The sequence below is a fragment of the Halichoerus grypus genome, chromosome 4 (genome assembly GCF_964656455.1).
Source record: "Halichoerus grypus chromosome 4, mHalGry1.hap1.1, whole genome shotgun sequence".
NCBI lineage: Eukaryota > Metazoa > Chordata > Mammalia > Carnivora > Phocidae > Halichoerus > Halichoerus grypus.
Genome location: NC_135715.1, coordinates 132790394 through 132811320, shown reverse-complemented (window position 1 = coordinate 132811320; position 20927 = coordinate 132790394). Strand labels below are relative to the sequence as shown.

The window sequence follows — 20927 nt, the reverse complement described above, 5'->3', positions numbered from 1 at the left end:
ATTCCCCAAAGTTTACACACTGTATGCTTCCATTTATATGAAGTTCTTGAAATGGGAAGATTCTAGAAATGGAGAACAGATCAGTAGTTGCCAGGGGTTATGGAGGGAGTCAGGGCTAGAATGAACTAGGTGTGGCCAAAAGTGCAACATCATGGATATTCATGGTGATGGAAATGCTGTCTTCACTGTATCACTGTCAATATCCTAGTTGTGATACTGTACTATACTTTCGCAAAATGTAATCATTGGGGGAAACTAGGGAAAAGAGACACAGGATCTCTAAGTACAATTTTTTATAGTTATATACAAAGTTACGATTATCTCAAAATAAAACCTTTACCTTAGAAAAAATTGCCTTCAACCTCAGTGAATTCACTGTCCTTCAATATACCTGGCTAGTTTCATTCATTCATTTGGCTCCACCTCCTTACTCCAGCCACCTCCTTCTCAACAGACACCACCACCACTAAGAGCTAACATTTTATTGGGCATTTGTTATGTAACAACTTTGTGTACTACATGCAGTAAGGACTTTATATGTATTAACTCATTTAATCTCCATAACAGACAACTTTGAATTTTACTATTCATAGGAAATAGCCTCAGACGCCACTCTGTCTAGTTCATCCTCATCCATCCATTTCTTTTTTTCTTCCCTTAATAATGAAAAATATCCATTCTCCAGATTAAGGGCAATCCTTTCACTTAGGCACAGGATCCTATCTTCTCAGGATTCTAACTCCTTCCAATATCCTTCTTGTATTTTATTTAAGATTTTTATTTTAGAGAGAGCGCGCGCGCACACGGGCGCACCGAGGAGGGGGAGGGGCAGGAGAGACTCTCCAGCCGACTGCGGCTGAGCTCTGAGCCCGCTTGGGGCTCCATCTCACCACGCTGACATCAAGACCTGAGCAGAAACCAAGAGTCCCACGCCTAAGGGACTGAACCGTCAGCCTTCCCTAGCCTTCTTGTATTTTAAACGCCTGCCTTTCTATTAGAGCTATTTTGTCTGTATTTAGGTGTGCTCATATCTCCTGCTACCATTAAAAAACAAAACTTCCCCCAACCTTACTTAGCAGCAACCATTCTCACTTCTCTTTCCATAGCCACGTTCTTAAGAATTGCTCACATTTACTCTAATTCCTACACTTCCATTCATTTCACAGCCCACTACCACCTGGTTTGTGCTTCTCCTCCATGAAGGCTGACCTCTTTCCAGCGTTTGACACACTACCTATTCCTTCATTTAGAGTTTAGGCTGAGTTTAGGCTTCTCTGACATCTCTGACATCACCAACCTGTGAGTGTTAAGTGACACAGGTGACCTAAAAAGAGGAAAACAAATGTAAAATGAAGTACATTTGGCCAAGGAGGCAAAGGTGAGTGGCGAATGTTACTTTTTGAGAGGGGCCTCGTGAGACCGGAGACAGAAAGAGCCACACCAGGCATTAACACCAAGTGACCGTGACTTTTACCCTCACTTTCACCTTCTTTCTTCCCCCATTCTTTGAGGGCCTGCAGGTACTCAAAGAAAGCTACAGGGTTTGGGCGCTGTGACAGGCGGTGGGAGGCGGTTCCGTAGCTTCGAGAAGGGAGGGTACTACCGGTCGTGAGAACCCGGCGGGGATAGGAGTGGATGACGCTCCAGGGTAGCCGGCGGAACCTGTGCGCGGGGCCGCGGTTGCAGCTCCGCGCGGGGCTCCTGGGCAGCGGACACGAGCGCGCGTGCGTAGCAGCGCTTCCGGCCCCGGTCCCGGTCCCGGCGCCAGCAGTCTCCTGAAGTACCCGGACGCCGCTGGAAGAATCTTCGGTCGGCTGCAGGCCAGGCCGGGGCCGCCTCGGGTATCTGAGAAGCCCGAGACCGGCACAGTATATCCTGGAGGCGGGTCGAAGGCTGGCGGAAGACTCCGCCCGCTGCTGGAGCTGGAAGGAAAGCAGGAAGAGCCTGGGCTAGGTGTGCCCTTCGCTCCTGCCTCCCCAGCCCGGCCCCGGCCAGTGGCGCTGGAAAAGGGGTGGGGTGGGGGTGGACTCGGGGGGGGGGCAACGGGGGGAGATGCAGGTTAAATGGGTTTCTCTGCAGATCCAGTGCCGTTAAATCCGGCGAACTCACACTTAAAAAAAAAAAAAAATGAAGAAGTTAAGGCTTAAGGAACTAGAAAGTCGCCTGCAACAAGTGGATGGATTCGAAAAGCCCAAGTTACTTCTAGAACAGTATCCAACCAGGCCGCACATTGCAGGTAGGGCGGCTGGTGACCACGTCTTTGCTGCCCCGGGTTTGTCCTATCTACTTACTCCATAATGAAAATAGAACAGTTATTTGAATACAAAGAACGTCTAGAGGAATTCTGCTCTGAGATTACATACCACGTTAGAGACGACTTCCTTGACACCGCAGCTAAAGACAGTCCCCCCCCCCCCCACTTTATTGTTTGACTGCTTGGTTTTCTGCATACCTCTTAACACTGTAAGACATCATTTTAATGTGTTTGTTTCTCTCATTACACTATAAACTCCTTAAGGGCAAAGAATTTGTCGGTCGTGCTCACAGAATTCCGTGTCTAGAAGAGTTCCTGATACTAGTTAGGAGCTCAGTACACATTTGCTAAGTAAGGATCAATTTTCTATTGCAACGAATTGCAAGTGCAAGAATTCCTGTGCTATACTCGCCCTAGAATGAATACTAGAGTTGGTAGCCAAAGGACTGCGTTTTAACAAATCCAGAATAGGTGCTATAAAGATGAGGATGCGTTTCAGTTTTTAGTGATCTGAGAGTCATCAGTGTTGCTTGATGCAAGGGATCGATACTGGGAGTGCAGGAGACAACCCAGGAAAAACCATATTTAGTAAACATTGCCAAAGTCATTGAGGAGTCTTGGGAAAATTAATTTGGGAATCCCTCCCAGCTTCAACATAGTTCTGTTTCTAAGCAGCCAATGAAAGTATATACCTGCACTTAACACCAACATATTATCATAATTCCAACCAAAAATTGGCACAAAACTGTGTCTGGGTTAAGACCTGTTTTCTCAATTTAGATGACTTCTCTAGTGTATTCTGGCTATAGGGTTTCTTAGTGAAGTCTAATTTTTTAAAAATATCCATTGCTCGGGCGCCTGGGTGGCTCAGTTGGTTAAGCGACTGCCTTCGGCTCAGGTCATGATCCTGGAGTCCCAGGATCGAGTCCCGCATCGGGCTCCCTGCTCAGCGGGGAGTCTGCTTCTCCCTCTGACCCTCCCCCCTCTCATGCTCTCTATCTCATTCTCTCTCTCAAATAAATAAATAAAATCTTTAAAAAAAAAATATCCATTGCTCATACCCAGGGTGTAACATGCACTTGGATGTGCTAATTCTTTGAGATACCAGCTTCAAAGTCACTAACACGGGTAGCAGTAATTGGGATAGCAGTCAGATTGAGATATCCCTCTAATTGTGTGGGGTTGTTTTTTTTTTTTAAGATTTTATTTTTAAGTAATCTCTAAACCCAGTGTGGGGCCCGAACTCACAACCCTGAGATTGAGAGTCGCATGCTCCACCAGCTGAGCCAGCCAGGTGCCCCTAATTGTGTTTTTGATAAAACCTCTGGGTACTAAGGCTTCAGTGATGGCCAGTAGTTCTTGCTGGTTCACATATCCACAGGGAGAGATCAGTGGTTTAATTCATGCTTAACCTTTAGTATATATCCCAGACCTTTGTGTATTTGAAAGAACCCTTTCTGATCTCAGCAGTTTCTGCTCTGCTCCTCAGTTCTCATTAGATTACGAATATATGTGTCTGTAGATCATGAGTGTATCTGTCTAAAGGCTGTATTGTGGATATAGGACTTCTCCCATTCTAGCTTGTACTTAGGGTACCTGTGTTCTGGTGACAAACTTGTCAAAAAGTTCTGGGCCTTTTTAATGTTAATGCTTGTTCAATATTAGTGGTTCCCAGACTTACAGATTTCACAGATCAGTAAAATTTCAAAACAATTTTGGGGGACTGACTGATACAGGGTTGCCAAGTTTATATTTTGACAAGGAAAGGTATTTTTAAAACCTATTTACTCTTACCATCCTTGCAAAAATATTTCAACATCAAAGAAAGAACTGATGTATATGTGTGTGTGGCAATTTTGAATTTTGAACAGGCTGAGGAAAAAAACATTTTAACCTTATTTTTCTCATTTTATTTCAAAATTTTTGTCATTCTTGGCATTGTCACCAGAGTAGTTTTTGGGAACCACTGGTGTGTGTTATTGTTCCTTGTGGGGCCTCTTACTAATACCAAGATATTATACCTTATGGTTTTTGTTGTTGTTGTTATTGTTGTTTTAATAATCTGGAACACCATTTGGGGGAGGAATAATGCAAGATAAGAAATTGAATTAGTCATTTACATGAACTGGATTTTGGTCATCAACTTGCTCTTATTCCCTAATATGTTTTTTGATTTTTTAGCATGTATGCTCTATACAATCCATAATACATATGATGACATTGAAAATAAAGTGGTTGCAGATCTAGGATGTGGTTGTGGAGTTCTTAGCATCGGAACTGCAATGTTAGGAGCAGGGTAGGTGATCCTGTATATAATGTTTGGGTATAGGGTGGCCTGAATAAGAAACATAAATAGGATTAATTGAATTAGATTTATGGGACTCTACAGTATGAGATGAGGGGAGCAAGAATCTGATACTGAGTACATTTTGAATGAGCAGAACAGTAAAACAAAAAACAAAACATTAACAGCAGCTATCAGATGCCTCCCTTTTATACACACCTGAATTTCCAACCCTTGCCAGGTTGGGAAATCATGCTGTTGAAAGGCAACATTCACTCTTACTTTGCCAGTTGGGTTAAAAAGGTATATGGTTTTGATTTTGTTATTGTTTTGATTTGGGAACTGTAAGTAGTCGTTCTTTATGTGTGTTCTGTATTTACAGGTTGTGTGTTGGATTTGACATAGATGAAGATGCATTGGAAGTATTTAATAGGAATGTGGAAGAGTTTGAGTTAACAAATGTTGACATGGTTCAATGTGATGTGTGCTCATTATCTAACAGAATGTCCAAGTCATTTGATACGGTAATTATGAATCCTCCCTTTGGGACCAAAAATAATAAAGGTTAGTAAAAAGACTCAGGTGTACTGATATATGTGTAGAAAAGCAAGTTTTAAAAGTCATTTTCTTATTGTTTGGGTTAAATGATTTTATCACTGTTCATTAAATAAACAATCTCTTACCTGTGTAATTACTACAATTTCAGTTTGTTTAGAAATTCAATTTTTCACTCTTTGTTTTCACCTATTTGTACTAAGTGAATAGTCTTATTAATTTACCATTTATACTTCACTGTCAAAAATGATTTACCTAACCCTTATAATTCTGTAAAGGATTTTATACTTTTAGAACCTCTTTTTAATGTCTTAACACACCGAGGGTTTCAACATGTGTTCATTAGTAATAGTGACTGACTGTGGCTATTTATCTTGTGTATGCTATAGGCAAGGAGGATAGAAAGTCTGTGAGAAGAAAAGACATGAACAGTTTATTTTTTTAAGATTTTATTCATTTATTTGAGAAAGCTATGGGGGGGGGTCAAGGGAGGGACAGAGGGAGAAGCAGACTCCCTGCTGAGTGGGGAGCTGGCCCCGGCTCAATCCCAGGACCTACGGATCATGACCTGAGCCCAAGGCAGACACTTAACTAAGCCACCCAAGCACCCCGAAGACATAAATAATTTAAAGAGTTCTCCCTCCATCCTCTGCCTGATTCTGATTACTATGCTACCTGTTCTCTTCTCCCTTGAGAGTTGTTAATTTGGAACATTAAAATTTTTACTTTTGCCTTATTTAAAGAAGATAGTATAATTCTGGTTTCATTCTATCAACCTTAAAAGATAAATATTTTACTTTTCTTTTTAATTTATTTATTTGAGATAGAGCATGAACTGGGGGAGAGGGGGCAGAGGGAGAGGACGAAGCAGGTTCCCCACTGAGCAGGGAGCCAGATTCGATACAGGACTCAATCCCAGGATTCTGGGATCGTGACCTGAGCCGAAGGCAGACGCTTAACTGATTGAGCCACCCAGACACCCCTATATTTTACTTTTTTGTATCTTGTCTTTTGGCAGGAAGAATATCAAGTGTCTATTTTGGAATTTGGGGAAAAAGTTTTTAAATACCTGGTATTCATTTAATATTGTTTTGATAACAGGTATATACATTTAAGTAAATATGAGCTTTTTCTACTCTTAACAGGGACAGATATGGCATTTCTGAAGACTGCTTTGGAAATGGCAAGAACAGCAGTATACTCTTTACACAAATCCTCCACTAGAGATGTAAGTTCAAATCATCACGATATTACTTCAAAATTCATGACAGTGTTTTAAGGATTTGCTGTGAATACTAATTACTTTTTAAACATCTGGCACTTAGAAACAATTTTCCCTCTAACTAGCTAGCATTTGTGACTAGTTTTCTTCCAGCCTATATAACTTCTTTTGTCAAAGATTTGCTCAGGCAGGAACTGTTACCAGGAGAGACTACAATTCAGTAGAGAAGTGTGGTATATCTAAGGTTACAATATATCCTAGTTTGCCTAACTCCTGGTAGTCCCATTGTCCCTTTGTGGCTTTGTGTGCATAAGGGAGGCAGTAAGACCTGATTTTTAAGAACACTGAGCCTGGAGCTAAATAAACTGATCTGAGTTCAGAACCTCTGCTTCCATTATTCTTGCCAGCAATGTAACATATGGGGGTGTAGAAGATATATTCTAGAAAACTGGGTATATTTTTTGTCAATAAAATAGTAACTAAGGACACACACTGCAGAGCCAGACTGCTGAGGTTCAAATCCAAACTACCACTTCCCTGTGTTATCTTGGTCTAGGTATTTTTCAGCTTCATCACCTATATATATAACTCACCTGTACTCTTATAATTGAAATGGCCTGGTTTCTTACTTTCAAAACCAGTCCAGTTGAAAATTTTTTAAGAGTCTAAATTCTAATGAAATTTTAAAAGCTTAAAAACTTAATATGAAGTATTAGCCAAAAAGCAAGTCTCAAAAAATTATTTTAAAAATCAGCTCACATTGGGGTGCCCGGGTGGCTCAGTTATTAAGCATCTGCCTTCGATTCGGCTCAGGTCATGGTCCCAGGGTCCTAGGATCGAGCCCCACATAGGGCTCCCTGCTGAGCAGGAAGACTGCTTCTCCCTCTCCCACTCCCCCTGCTTGTGTTCCTTCTCTCGCTGTGTCTCTGTCAAATAAATAAAATCTTAAAAAAAAAAATCAGCTCATATTAACATGTTGTTATCTTCAGCATATTCAAAAGAAAGCTGCAGAATGGAAAATCAAGATAGATATTATTGCAGGTAAGACAATTTTTAAGTTTCTCACAAAATACATCTAAACCCTAATTACTTAAGGTCAATAATACATTAGCTCAACCACAATTTTATAGGTGCTAAGATGCCATAGAACATGTTTTCAGGGGCACCTGGGTGGCACAGTTAAGCGGCTGCCTTCGGCTCAGGTCATGATCCCAGAGTCCTGGGATCGAGCCCCTGCTCAGGGGGAGTCTGCTTCTCCCTCTCCCTCTGCCTCTCCCCCCATCTTGTGTGCTAATAAATAAAATCTTAAAAAAAAAAAAAAGTTTTCAGTTTGACGAAATGTGAGGGGTTGGTAATGAATGGACTGGAAATGAAGACAGGGTATCAGTGTTTGCCTAAGACAATCCAATTTATGCATTTTGCTGAAAATTCCTAATAGCACCCAACTATTTGGTCACTCCAGGCTCAGACAGAACAATATATAGCATCATAGTGATGGTAGAGCTTGGGCTTGGGAGTGATGGAAAATACCACCAGATCATGCCTGCCTGCCTTTCCATTTCAATTTTCTAATTGTCCCTGGAGTCAGACAACATGAAGCTTTTTTCTTTTAGTGGGGGATAAGATATAATCATCCACACTGTAAGTTAATGTTTGATACATTTTTATTAGCAAATTGGGTAATATTCACAAACATCAAAATGGGAAAAACATCACTAGAAGCTAACGATAATCCAAATAATTCTGAAGGCTGAAGTAAGTACAGTAAGGGGGAAATGTTCTTTACTTGATAATAAAGTGACTAGGATTAGCACTGTGGTGTTAACCATGTAACTAGTCCTATTCATAGTAATGTAATGTGGAAAAGTCTGTGTCAGTCCTATTTATCCAGTATTGTCATTCCTTACCTAGTTTAAGGTATTATAACATCAACTTAGAACAATTCCAAGTATACCAAGCCCGTGCCTTGCTACTCCACATGTGGTCCTCAGACCATCAGTATTGACATCCCTTGGGAGATGAGACTTGCAGAATTTCAGGATCTACCCAGACTTACTAAGTTATAATACACATTTTAAAAAGATTTATTTGAAGGTGATTTGATTACACATTGAAATTTGAGAGCTGTAACCTATAATTTATGTTGCAAAATATGAAGGATAGGCAGTCTATTGCCATCCCTCAAGACTGATGAGTGAGCTTAGAGAACCTATATGATTTCTTAGAGTAAGAAAAATGTATTTCACTTGAGAGCTTAATAGGAAAATAATTAGCTACTTACTACCAATATTAAAATCCAGACAAGAAATTTTAAAAAATAAGCATGATTATTATGATTGCTAGCTATAGATTATTAGGAAATTAGAAAGGTACTATCATCTTCTATCCAATTGTTATCCTTTCAAATTCTTCCCCATAACCTCAAATTTTGGCATAAATGACTAAAATAGCAGAAACACCAACCTCAGCCATGGCTAATCTTGGGAATATAAAGTCAGTCTTTGGATAAGTTAAAGTGACAGGTCTGAAGTGTTTTGCTTACCAAGGTTAAGTACTTCCTTAATTCTGTTTTAATTTACATATGTATGTATGTATATCAGGGATAGCAAATGAATTTTTATTCTTAGATGGCTTTTGTTTTATAGAGCTGCGATATGACCTGCCAGCATCATACAAATTTCATAAAAAGAAATCAGTAAGTCTCTTAATTCTGGCTTACCTACATTCAGTACTGAAGAACTTTTCAGTAAGTAATTATTTCCAATGTTATCAAGTTGCCTGAGTAAATACAGAATGCTAGCCTAGGAGGGAGAATAATTATCGATGGCATAACAGCCGATATTCTGGTGTAAGATATTCTTTCTCAAATGCTTTAGGCACAAAAATAAAAAAACTAAGTTTTTGCTCTTTTTATATAGTACATATTTTATTAGTTTGTACTAATACATTTTCATATTACAAAGGCAATTTAGTGGAAGAGTCTTTTGATATTTGAATCATTTGAAATAACACAAAACAGAACTATACATTTAAAAAAATCTTCATTTGGATAACAAAAAAAGACAAGTTAAACAACAAAAAAATTTCCTTTCTTACAGGTTGATATTGAAGTGGATCTAATTCGGTTTTCTTTTTAAAAGCCTCTAAAGACAAAAGCAGCTTAAAACCTAAGTAAGATGAATAAAAAATTTTTTTCACTAAACTACTGGTCTCCAGCACCATTTTCTGTTTTCTGTTGTTTTGGTGTAGGTTCTTCTTCTTTGTCTGTTTCTTCTCTTGCTCTTTTTACTGGTCCTATACAGTAACAGAATTTTTGTTAAGTTCACTAGATAAGCATTACTCTTTTAATATTGAGCATAATTAACAAAAATAATTCTGTTTAAAAAGCAACAACTTCCTGGGGCGCCTGAGTGGCTCAGTCGGGTTAAGTGTCTGCCTTAGGCTCAGGTCACAATCCCAAGCTCCCTGCTTAGTGGGGAGTGTGCTGCTCCCTCTGCCTCTGCCCATCCCCCCACTCATGCTTGCTCTCCTCTTTCAAATAAAATCTTTTTTTAAAAAAGCAACAACTGGGGCGCCTGGGTGGCTCAGTCGGTTAAGCGTCTGCCTTCGGCTCAGGTCATGATCCCAGGGTCATGGGATCGAGCCCCGCATCGGGCTCCCTGCTCAGCGGGAAGCCTGCTTCTCGTTCTCCCACTCCCCCTGCTTGTGTTCCCTCTCTCGCTGTGTCTCTCTCTGTCAAATAAATAAATAAAATTTAAAAAAATAAAAAATAAAAAAATAAAATAAAAAAACAACAACTGGGGCGCCTGGGTGGCTCAGTTGTTAGGCGTCTGCCTTCAGCTCAGGTCATGATCCCGGAGTCCTGGGATCGGGTCCTGAATCGGTCTCCCTGCTCCATGAGCCTGCTTCTCCCTCTCCCTCTGCCTGCTGCTCCCCCTGCTGTGCTCACTGTCAAATAAGTAAATAAAATCTTTAAAAAATAAATAAATAAGTAAAAATTTAAAAAGCAACAACTTCCCAACACCAATGAGAAGGCTTTCCTTTTAGTACAGATCTTCTGCTCTCTAAGCTTACCTTCCAAACATCTTTGTTTTCCACTTGTAAAGCTGTATAACTTGTATAAATCATAGTCCAAGAATGTCACTTATACAGAAGGTGAAAAACCACACTACTGTTCTTTCCCACAAATAATTTCTCATGAAAGTACCAAAGGACTTAGAAAAACTTACCAGATGCACCATTTTGATCATGTTCATCATCACTGTCAAATTTAGTTTTCTTGCCCTGAAACTGTACTTTTCCTTTAGCAGACCCAGTCTGGGCAGCTTTATTTCCCTTTCCTTTTCCTTTAAATCTGCGACCTATAGAAACATAATTGAGAAATCCATAAGAAATGTTTTAAATCTCTTGTCACTGTCTCTGAACAAGCAAATGAGTTAAAATAACCAATGGTCAAAGACAAATAGAACTAATGACCTTTTGATTTCCATTTGTTTAGAGATTCTTGTTGATCTTCTATGATTTTTTTCAGTGCTTCCTTCTCCACGTCTCCTTCTAGTACTTCCCACGTCACTTCTTTGTTCCTTAATTGTAGGTTACCACTATTTGCATCTTTGGCTTTATCCAGTGCTTCCTTAGCTTTTTCTTTAAAAAGAATTATCCCCTATACCAAAGACAGACAATGAAAGCCACAACCTTAAGTTTTTTTTTAGTTCCATAGTTAATTCCTTCACTCAAAAATTTTTCCTACCCTGCAAACCTTCTCTGTCATTATCAATTTCAATGAATTATAACTGAACTTCAGGAAGTTACCACAAAACTTGCAGTCACTAATACCAACAGTTATTCATAGCATAATTCAGAAAATATCAGACTTACATCCAGTGATGGCAATAACAAAATGGAAAGTAAATAACCAAGTAAAAACTATTTCATAAACACATTAATAAAAAAAATTGTTTTGTTTCTACTAATGTTGTCTTCTAAAAGTTAAGTTTCTATGGATTTTTAAACTAATTGCTAAAAAGCATACGAATGTTTCCAAACCTCTTTTGCTCCTCTGACAAAGTCTATCCATTTTATTTCACCATGACTTGAGAAAAGGATGTGCAAATCTTCTCTACAGGTCTGATCATCTAAGTCTCCTGAAAATTTCAGCAAGCAGCCAATCTTTTCTTCCAGAGATTTCTATAAAAACATACAAAGTAATAAAAAGTTTCTTAAAAGCAACCACAAACCAGAAATGGCTTAAATCACTCTATACCTAATACATGGAAAAAGCTAGATACTATTTTAAAGTAGTTTAACAGTTAGTGCATTTTCCTGTGTCATCCCTTGTTCTACAATGGCTTCTGATTTTAACTTACTTAATTTCTTCAACAAATAATATTTAGCTATATGTATTAATTATATAAATCTAGTTACTAAGTTATTCTCTGGATAGGTAATGATTTTAAGCAATATTTAGGCTATGACTTTAATACAATGACAACTACAGACTTGCTCACGTATTTGCTTCAAAAAGTCCTCACTTTTTATTCTCATAAATTTGAAATATAGCTTTGGGTACCAATGATATATACTTACCATTTCAGCATTTTCTGCTAACTTTTGTTTTTCTTCTTGCTCTCTACAAAAGAAATGTTAATTAGAATGTTTCCATTTACTGTATGAGATAATTAAATCCTGATAAAGTTAACTTTGATCATGATCACACATTGCTGAATAACCAAAGCCAGTCGTTAGGTTTTCTGATTGCTCATGGCTAGAGTGCAACACAATCTGGCCCCCAGATTATCAAGGCAGCTTAAGATCTTAATGTTTCAGGAGCAAAAGAAAAGCCTACTGCTACTCATTTCAAAACTCATCATCAAGCTCCACTTCCCAGAACCACTAACTCTATCCCTGTTAAAGCTTTAAGGAATTAAAATGACTGGCTCAACGTACTTACTGTTTAGCTCGTAATTTAGCTTCCACTTTATTTTGCTTTCTTTCTTCATTTTTTTTTGCAAAGTAATCTTCCCTAAAGAACACAAAATACAGGGGCTGAGATCATGAGAACAAAAATAAGACAGCAAATTATTTTGAATGATTTAAGCACAGGAAGGAATATTACACTTACTATCAACATATTACCTAAAAATTCAAAAGATGCCAAGGAAGTTATTTAATAACAGTTTTACTAAAAACAATTCACATTTCATAAAACGTATACCTTTTAAAAGCATACACCTCAGTGGTTTTTAGTATATTCAGAATTGTACAACCATCACTACTATCTAATTTCAAAACAAAAAGAAACCTGATGTCCATACCAATCTCATTGATTTTATCATTCATGTATAGGGAAAAAAAGTAAACCAGGACTTCTGTAAATAACTTCTCATAGAATTTTCTATAGTGTTACTTTCACAAAAGGAGAAAATTCTAAATCTCTGAAACTCAAGAATAAGAGCAATTATGAAAATCATGTTAAAAAATACTTTTGAGAGTTAAAATTACACGATTCATCACAGTACATCTCTAAGTCCATCAGGTTTAGTACATGGCACTTCGAAGATTACATAATGTGAAAGTAGGGGACAATGGCCTAACTTTATCATAAAAATGCTCTGGTTTGTTCTAATTTTGGACACATACACACACACACTAAAGAATGTGGTCCAAATCTGTATTAAATAATCCTTTGTACTAAACAAATGTAGGTATATATAGACTATGAGAAATAAGAACAGACTGGAAATTGGACAGGGATTGATTCTCTAACCACACAAAAGGCGAAATTTCACCGTCTAGCTTGATTATATGTATTAGATGCAAAAAAAACTCCCAAAACTTAACCTTTATTAACTGTTAATCGTGAAAAGGTATTAAAAAACTTCTTAAGGTCTCAAAGGACTAGTAGTTTCCACTAAGCAAATTTCAAGTGTTTATCAAAGAATGCCCAAGGATACTAAAAATACTGTCCTTACAGAGGATGCCATTCCATATTCTGTATCCCAGTGTGTCAATTCCATATAACTAAGTGGCCAAAAGAAATATCAGCATAAAGACTTACTTGAAAAGTATTAGCAGGTCTATATCTTTATACTTCTGGCCAGGGGTGTCAACAAACTTCTTAGCAGATTCAATACTATCAAACACAGCAAATATTGATCCCTATTAAAAGGGGAAGAAAACTCTTTTTAAAAATGTCCCATATATTTTTCAACTAGGAAAAGTCTGTAACATCATACAACCATACCTTAAATGCTTTGTGTAATGTTCTTCTCATCTGAATATTTAGTACTTGACCTTTATCTTCTAACCATTCTTTTATGTCATCAAGGGTTGCATCAGTTGGGAAGCCTTTCTGTGAAGAGTAGAAAGAAATATACAAATGCCTTCTCAGGTAAACAATTTATCAGAAATTCTGATTCATTTTGTCTTGAAACCAAGGCAGGATATACACATCTATCTATATCTCTGTCTCTTAAATGTTTAACAGCTCTGGTTAAGAGCTGAACCACTGTTCTCTAGTCCAATAAAAGTGACTCATTTGGAATTTGCTTCAAAGTAATCCACTTGGGGGGCGCCAGGGTGGCTCAGTCAGGAAGACATCTACCTTCAGCTCAGGTCATGATCCTGGGGTCCTGGGAATCTTTCCCTCTGCCCCTCCCCCTGCTCCTCTCTCTCCCTCATTCTCTCAAGTATCACTCTCTCTCACATAAATAAATAAAATCTTCAAAATAATTCACTTGGGGCAGAGATAAAACTAGATCAATCATGTGTTAACTGTTGAAGGTGGATAATGGTACATTATATAGTCAATCGACCTTTGCAGGTCTTAAATTTTCCTGAATAAAAAAAATCTACTTAAAAAATTCATATACTAAAAATTACTATCAAGTTTAGCTATTGACAAATAAGAAGTTGATAGGCACTGGGTGCTTACAATATGCCCAAGATTTTGTACAATGTTATATGGGTTTTCTATTAATTCTCAGAAAAGTTCTATAAAGTAAAAAATATTATCCCCATTTATGAAGATAAGGCTTAGGCAGGTTAAGAACACTGCCCAAGAAGGGGCGCCTGAGTGGTTCAGTCGTTAGGCATCTGCCTTCGGCTCAGGTCATGGTCTCAGGTCCTGGGATCGAGCCCCACATCGGGCTCTCTGCTCCGCGGGAAGCCTGTTTCTCCCTCTCCTACTCCCCCTGCTTGTGTTCCCTCTCTCGCTGTGTCTCTGTCAAATAAATAAATAAAATCTTAAAAAAAAAAAAGAACATTGCCCAAGAACATACAGTAAGTGATAAAGCTATGATTCCTGAGTCCTTATTCTTATCCACTTTGTTTTTTCCTAAATTAAGATATTTAAGATATAATTAAATGTGTTAAAGGCCCACTTACAATATAAACAGATCTGTTTTTTACATCATTCTTATATTCATCAGTCACTTCAGGGAGGGGTTTGCTTGGAGATCTTCTGATTTTAGTTTTATCTTCACTTATTTCCATGAGTTCAGCCTTTGACTTGCTCAATGCTTCCACTATTACATTAAAGTCTGTTGTTAGACGGTTTAACCTGAAGAATATATATTTAAGCACTGTAAAACTTAGTGGTAGCACTTGTTTACAGAAAAATCTAAAGATGATTTAAAAAAGGTTTTTACTGGGGTGCCTGGGTGGCTCAGTTGGTTAAGCATCTGATTCTCGATCTCAGCTCAGGTCTTGATGTCAGGGTTCTGAGTTCAAGCCCTGTATTGGGCTCTACACTGGGTGTGGAGTCTACTTACAAAATAATAATAAATAAAATAAAATAATAATAAAGGTTTTACCTATTGAATTTTATCATTATCTCCAAAGGTACCCAGCCTTCATCCAGTTTGATCTGTTCCTTTAAAAATTTGTCTCGTGGCAAATTGAAGTCACCAAAATAATACTGCAAGATAATAACATTATATTTCAGAGCACTGTACAATAATGACTCTATTCCTGGAGTTTTTAATTACCATTACATCACCATGTTCTATTCTTTCAAAAATACATGCAATAAACATTTTCTCCTAAATACATGATAGTGAAACATTTATAATACAAATTAGCAGAAAGATAAAACTAAAAATTGATTACTGAAACAACACAATTAGCAGATATGTCAATAGACTATCAAGTATTAAAATAAAAACATAGTTAAGGACTTAGTATGTGAGAGGCCTCTTGTTTCAAATCAGTGTGTAAAGAACAGACTGTTAAAAAGAACTGGAATACATCGATTAATCACTCTAATTTTTACAAATTAAAAAATATCTGAGCGTTTATCTAATTTAAGCATAAAGGCACTCTCTCACTACAAAAGCAAAAAAAGACAAAAACAAAAAAAACTATACATGAAAAGACTCAGGTGTGACTACTTGGAATGCCAAAAGTAACAAAAAAATAAAAGACAAATAACAAAGAAGTTTGTTAATAATTCTTATAAATCAAGAGAGAAGAAAAAACCCTGAAAGCCCCAATAGAAAAATGGGTAAAGGACATCAAAAAAATTACTAAAAATAAGAATGTAATATAAACATATAAAAGTTGAACTTCATTATTAATCAAAGAAATGCAACTTAAAGCAATGAAATAGCATTTTTCACCTAACAAACTGGCCAAAATTCTAAAAACAAGAATACCTAGTATTGGCCTCAACACAGAGAAATGGTCATGCAGGACATGTAAACTGGCAGTAAGTATCAAAGGTTTTTAAAAATGTGCATAACCCTTGAGCCGGTACATCTTTTCCTAAGGGATTTTATCTTAAATCAGTAAACATGTTTACTAAGGTTTTTATATAAAGATAGTAAACATGAATTGGACAGCCACATGCAGAAGAATGAAAATGGACCATTTTCTTACACCATACACAAAAATAGACTCAAAATGGATGAAAGACCTAAATGTGAGACAGGAATCCATCAAAATCCTAGAGAACACAGGTAGCAACCTCTGTGACTTCAGCTGCACCAACTTCTTGCTGTCTACATCTCCACAGGCAAGGGAAATAAAGGCAAAAATGAACTATTCGGACTTCGTCAAGATAAAAAGCTTTTGCACAGCAAAGGAAACAGTCAACAAAACCAAAAGACAACCGAGAGAATAGGAGAAGATATTTGCAAATGTCTTATCAGATAAAGGGCTAGTATCCAAAATCTATAAAGAACTTACCAAACTTAGCACCCAAAGAACAAATAATCCAATCAAGAAATGGGCAGAAGACAGGAACAGACATTTCTCCAAAGACGACATACAAATGGCCAACAGGCACACGAAAAAATGCTCCACATCACTCGGCATCAGGGAAATACAAATCAAAACCACAATGAGATACCACCTCACACCAGAATGGCTAAAATGAACAAGTCAGGAAAGGACAGATGTTGGCAAGGGTGTGGAGAAAGGGGAGCCCTCTTACACTGCTGGTGGGAATGCAAGCTGGTATAGCCACTCTGGAAAACAGTATGGAGGTTCCCCAAGAAGTTAAAAATAGAGCTACCCTATGACCCAGCAATTGCACTACCAGGTATTTACCCAAAGGATACAAATGTAGTGATCCAAAGGGGCACCTGCACCCCAATGTATATAGCAGCAATGTCCACAATAGCCAAACTATGGAAAGAGCCCAGATGTCCACTGACGGATGAATGGATAAAGAAGATGTAGTGTATTATATACAATGGAATACTACTCAGCCATCAAAAAAAAAAAAATGAAATCTTTCCATTTGCAACGCTGTGAATGGAACTAAAGGGTATTATGCTAAGCAAAGTAAGTTAATCAGAGAAAGACCATTATTATATGACTCACTCCTACGTGGAATTTAAGAAACAAAACAGAGGAAAATAGAGGGAGGGAAAAATAAACAAGATGTAATCAGAGAGGGAGACAAACCAGAAAAGACTCTTAACCATAGGAAACAAACTGAGGGTTGCTGGAGGGATGGAGTAATTGGGTGATGGACATTAAGGAGGGCACATGATGTAATGAGCACTGGGTGTTATATACAACTGATGAATCACTGAACTCTACCTCTGAAACTATTAATATACTATATGCTAATTAATTGAATTTATATTTAAAAAAGAAACTAATAAAAAAAGAAGTGAAGAGGAAAATGCTAATGTAAAATTGGATGGTGAATTAAACTTTTCTGTGTTAAGCTAATCTTAAGGCCAAAGTAGGGAAACATGCCAATAAAAATAGTGATTTGCTGATTTTTAAAGCGAAAGAAAGAAAGAAAGAAGATAGATATTCATCATGGAACTGTTACAGCTAAAAAATTAGAAATACCCTACAAATCAAATAGGGAATTGGGTAAATTACTGATGACATAAAACTTTACTCTCCCAAAATGCATCCCATGTTTGATGGGAGAAAGGGAAGGAAATAAAAATTATGTTAGTGTGAGCACTGACCACAAAGTGTGAAAGGGTATTCACCAAGCTCTTGACTTTGATTACTTCAGAAGGGTAGAATTTGAGAGGTGGCAGATTGTGAAAGGGACATTACTAACTTGGTCTATATACAGCTTTGTACTGTTCTAAATATTAAATGAATAGTTTGTAATTTTTCTTCACAATTATAATTAAATTAGTACAAAAAGTTGTAGCACAGGACATTTTAAATGGCGGAGAAGTGCAACTTTAGAAAAAAGTTCTGATAACTTCCAAAACCACTAAATAATACGATCTGAAGTTCCTTAGTAAGAACAGAAAACATTAAGCGAAAATTTCCCATGCAGCCATTATTGACACTGTAAAGCTTCCATTTAAATAGAATACCTGAGGTAAAAAAAAAAAAATGCTAAGACAACTGTAGAACAGTCTGCTTAACTGGGCAGAAAAACCTATTAGGACCTTCAAATAGATAAAGTGTTATTTAACAAGGGAAGGTACTTTACAAAATATTTTTATGTTCTCTTATTTATGTGCCAGGAACTCTTCTGAATGTTTTACATTTTATTAACTAATGTAATCTTCACCAACAACCTTATGAGGACAGTATTACTATTATCCTCAGTTTATAGACTAGGAAACTAAAGCAAAAAGGTAACACTAGTCTGTAGTGTTACCTTTCGAAATGTTTGTAGGTCTTGGCTTTCATAAATTGGCTAATACAAAACTGTATACTATTTTAAGTTCATCTAATTCCAAGAATCAAAGACAAACCAGATATCTAATACTTTACACGAAACGTTTAAAGGGTCAATATAGTGAAATTAAATGTTCCTTCTGTATTTGTTTTGAGGCTCTACATTTCCTTTCAAAGAGCACATTTTTGCAGTTTAATGTCGTAAGAACCATACCTCAATTTGATGACAGATTTTGGCCTCCAGAGCAGCCATTTTTTCATTATCACCATTTTCAGCCATTGTGGCTATCTGTAAATTTTCCCAAATTGGCATAAAGAGTTATTATTTTTACATAACACTCAAGATTAGAAGAATGTTTTAAAATTATCAGTATCACATTGTTTTCTTAAAAATCAAGAATTTTTAATTTCACGGGTTCAATTTCTCTACTCAATTCTCAAATTTCAACAAGAAAATGTTGGAATAAGTAATGGAAAATTGAAAAGCTATAGATAATCTGCAACCCTTTCAGTAAATCACTGTTCCATCTCTATAACAAAGCAAGTAGTTATCTTCACTTAGCTGATCAAGAAAGCTTTTGGCAAAAAACTCCACTACTTACCATTTCCAGTTTTAAGCAGATCACCATCTGTCAGTATATTTTTATGCATCTCAGTCCTATTTGTTTGGTGTGGGTTGCAGTTCTTTTAAAATTAGTAACTGACTTACCAAAAATTTGTTATCAGCAAAGATTAAGTACCATAACTTTAGGATGAAAAAATGAAATATAACCATCAGGGTTAGATTAGATGCGGTATGTTAAGGAACACATGAAGATAATTTAAAAATCTGGGGACACTAAAATAATGTTAAGCTAAGGGTTTGTCTCCTAATTCACCAATATACTGGTTAACCTTACAGCCAGTTTCTTGTTTCACATCCCTGACATTAGCATTGCAGGAAAAAGTAAGGTTGTGAGATTGGTTTGCTAGGGATCACAAACCAAGTCTTCTGATTTCAAATCACTTGCCTCCAGTGCTCTATTAAACCACCCAGTTAGCCACATTTACAAAAGTATATCCATAAGAACTCATCAGGGTATCTGCCATTAGTTGACTCTAGTGAACTATCTTTGGTACACTTCTTGGAAGTATCGCTTTATAAACTGTAATTGCTATGCAATAATCTGGATGCACACTGGAAGCTCTTGTAATAGGGATTTGTATGGTGCCATCCCACTACAAAATTTACTCGAGTTTATGCAGTGTTTGTCGACCACAACCTACGTTCCTAAATTGTTACCATGATCTAGGGCCCCTTACAAAGCAAAGGGTGAGTGAGATAAAAGAACTGTTTGGTCCGTACGAGACTTCTTTGGCCTACCTAATTTTGGAACTTCGTCTCATGAGATACTTTTCCAGAGTGTACAACCAGAAGTGAAACATTACCTACACTTTTTCACTTCGCACAGAATCCTTGACGTGAGTGAATAAGGAACACTAAAAACCCCCCAGAGTGACGCCAGAGAACACCTGCGGCCCCCAATCCCCGACCTCCAGTTTGTCCCACAGGATTCAAGGGAGCCTCCGGCGATGAACTACCGCCAACCGCCTCAGAAACTTAACCAGTGGCCCGAGACGTCTGCCCCCCGCGACACCAGAAGGCAGGCAGGTAGGAAGTCTTAAAGACGCAGAAGGGATGCGGGCAGCGTCCGTCCAAAGGACCCGCCAGAGCCCAGTCCCAAAGCAACCACTGGCTCGCTTGGGCGCCAGCCTCGTGCGGGGAAAGCCCGGCTCCTGCATCAGGGACCAGGTCTGCACCTCGCCCCGGCACGCGCCCCTCCGCTCCCAGCCCAGCGCGCCGCCTCGGGCTGCGGCCCACGCGGCGCTCGCCCGAACATGCGGACGCCGAGGAGTGGACGCACCCGCGTGAGGCAACAAGGAAATGCAATGCGCCGTCGCCACTCAAAGCAGATGCTTTTGTACTTCTTCTCTTCAGCCACCGAGAGTTGCTCACCTTTAAGGTCCCGGTCCCACAAAGCCACGCCGCACAAACACCAACAGCCACAACAACGTCCCGACTTCCCAGCGCCGCCGGCTGGCCTACCGCGCGTGAAGAAGATGGGGGCCGTCCCGGCAGCCCTCGCGGCCCGCGTGGGCGGAGCTTCGGGTAAGGCAGGAGACGGCACAGCGCTAGGAGCTTGCGCGCCGGCCGCGGACTCCCACGGCCCGCGGAGTCCCGCCCCCACGCGGCTGAGGTGGGGTTCCAGTGCCCCGCAGGGCTCTGGAGAGGGTTAGGTTAGGTATTTACTGTTAAGCATTTCTGGACTGCTTTTGTATCTCCAATACTACTTAACGCTTTTCGTGCGTATGAAGTATTTGGCTTTTTTTCAGATTATACTTTTCCAAAAAAATTGTTTTAATGATCCGTATGTATATGTAACCTACATCGTGTTGTGATAGTTCTCAAAAAAATGGCAAGTGAAATTTTTTTAAAAATCAGAGATTCAGGAATCTTAGAGTTG

At 38.3% G+C, this 20927-nt stretch overlaps 2 protein-coding genes across 5 annotated transcripts; one reads left to right on the top strand and one right to left on the bottom strand.

Annotated features, from left to right (window-relative positions):
- The first annotated feature begins 1711 nt into the window (after nt 1-1711).
- On the top strand, nt 1712-9517 carry METTL5 (methyltransferase 5, N6-adenosine). Of its 3 annotated transcripts, none has more exons than XM_036071988.2 (8): nt 1712-1953; nt 2080-2236; nt 4436-4550; nt 4921-5102; nt 6239-6321; nt 7305-7356; nt 8961-9061; nt 9414-9517. In XM_036071988.2, exons 2-8 carry the CDS (start codon nt 2128-2130, stop codon nt 9450-9452), a joined length of 681 nt encoding a protein of 226 aa, XP_035927881.1. In that variant the 5' UTR covers nt 1712-1953; nt 2080-2127; the 3' UTR covers nt 9453-9517. The 3 variants fall into 3 exon arrangements, with proteins under 3 accessions (XP_035927881.1, XP_035927877.2, XP_035927880.2); XM_036071984.2 differs by having other exon boundaries at nt 2059-2236; XM_036071987.2 differs by having other exon boundaries at nt 1714-1953; nt 8961-9010.
- Nucleotides 7962-20573, bottom strand: SSB (small RNA binding exonuclease protection factor La). Of its 2 annotated transcripts, none has more exons than XM_036071983.2 (12): nt 20420-20573; nt 18638-18712; nt 15129-15232; nt 14701-14875; nt 13559-13666; nt 13373-13473; nt 12266-12337; nt 11902-11944; nt 11362-11502; nt 10792-10978; nt 10545-10676; nt 7962-9609 (listed from the first exon to the last, which is right to left on the bottom strand). In XM_036071983.2, exons 2-12 carry the CDS (start codon nt 18701-18703, stop codon nt 9518-9520), a joined length of 1221 nt encoding a protein of 406 aa, XP_035927876.1. In that variant the 5' UTR covers nt 18704-18712; nt 20420-20573; the 3' UTR covers nt 7962-9517. The 2 variants fall into 2 exon arrangements, with proteins under 2 accessions (XP_035927876.1, XP_077927092.1); XM_078070966.1 differs by lacking the exon at nt 20420-20573 and adding an exon at nt 19026-19164.
- Nucleotides 20574-20927: the final 354 nt, after the last annotated feature.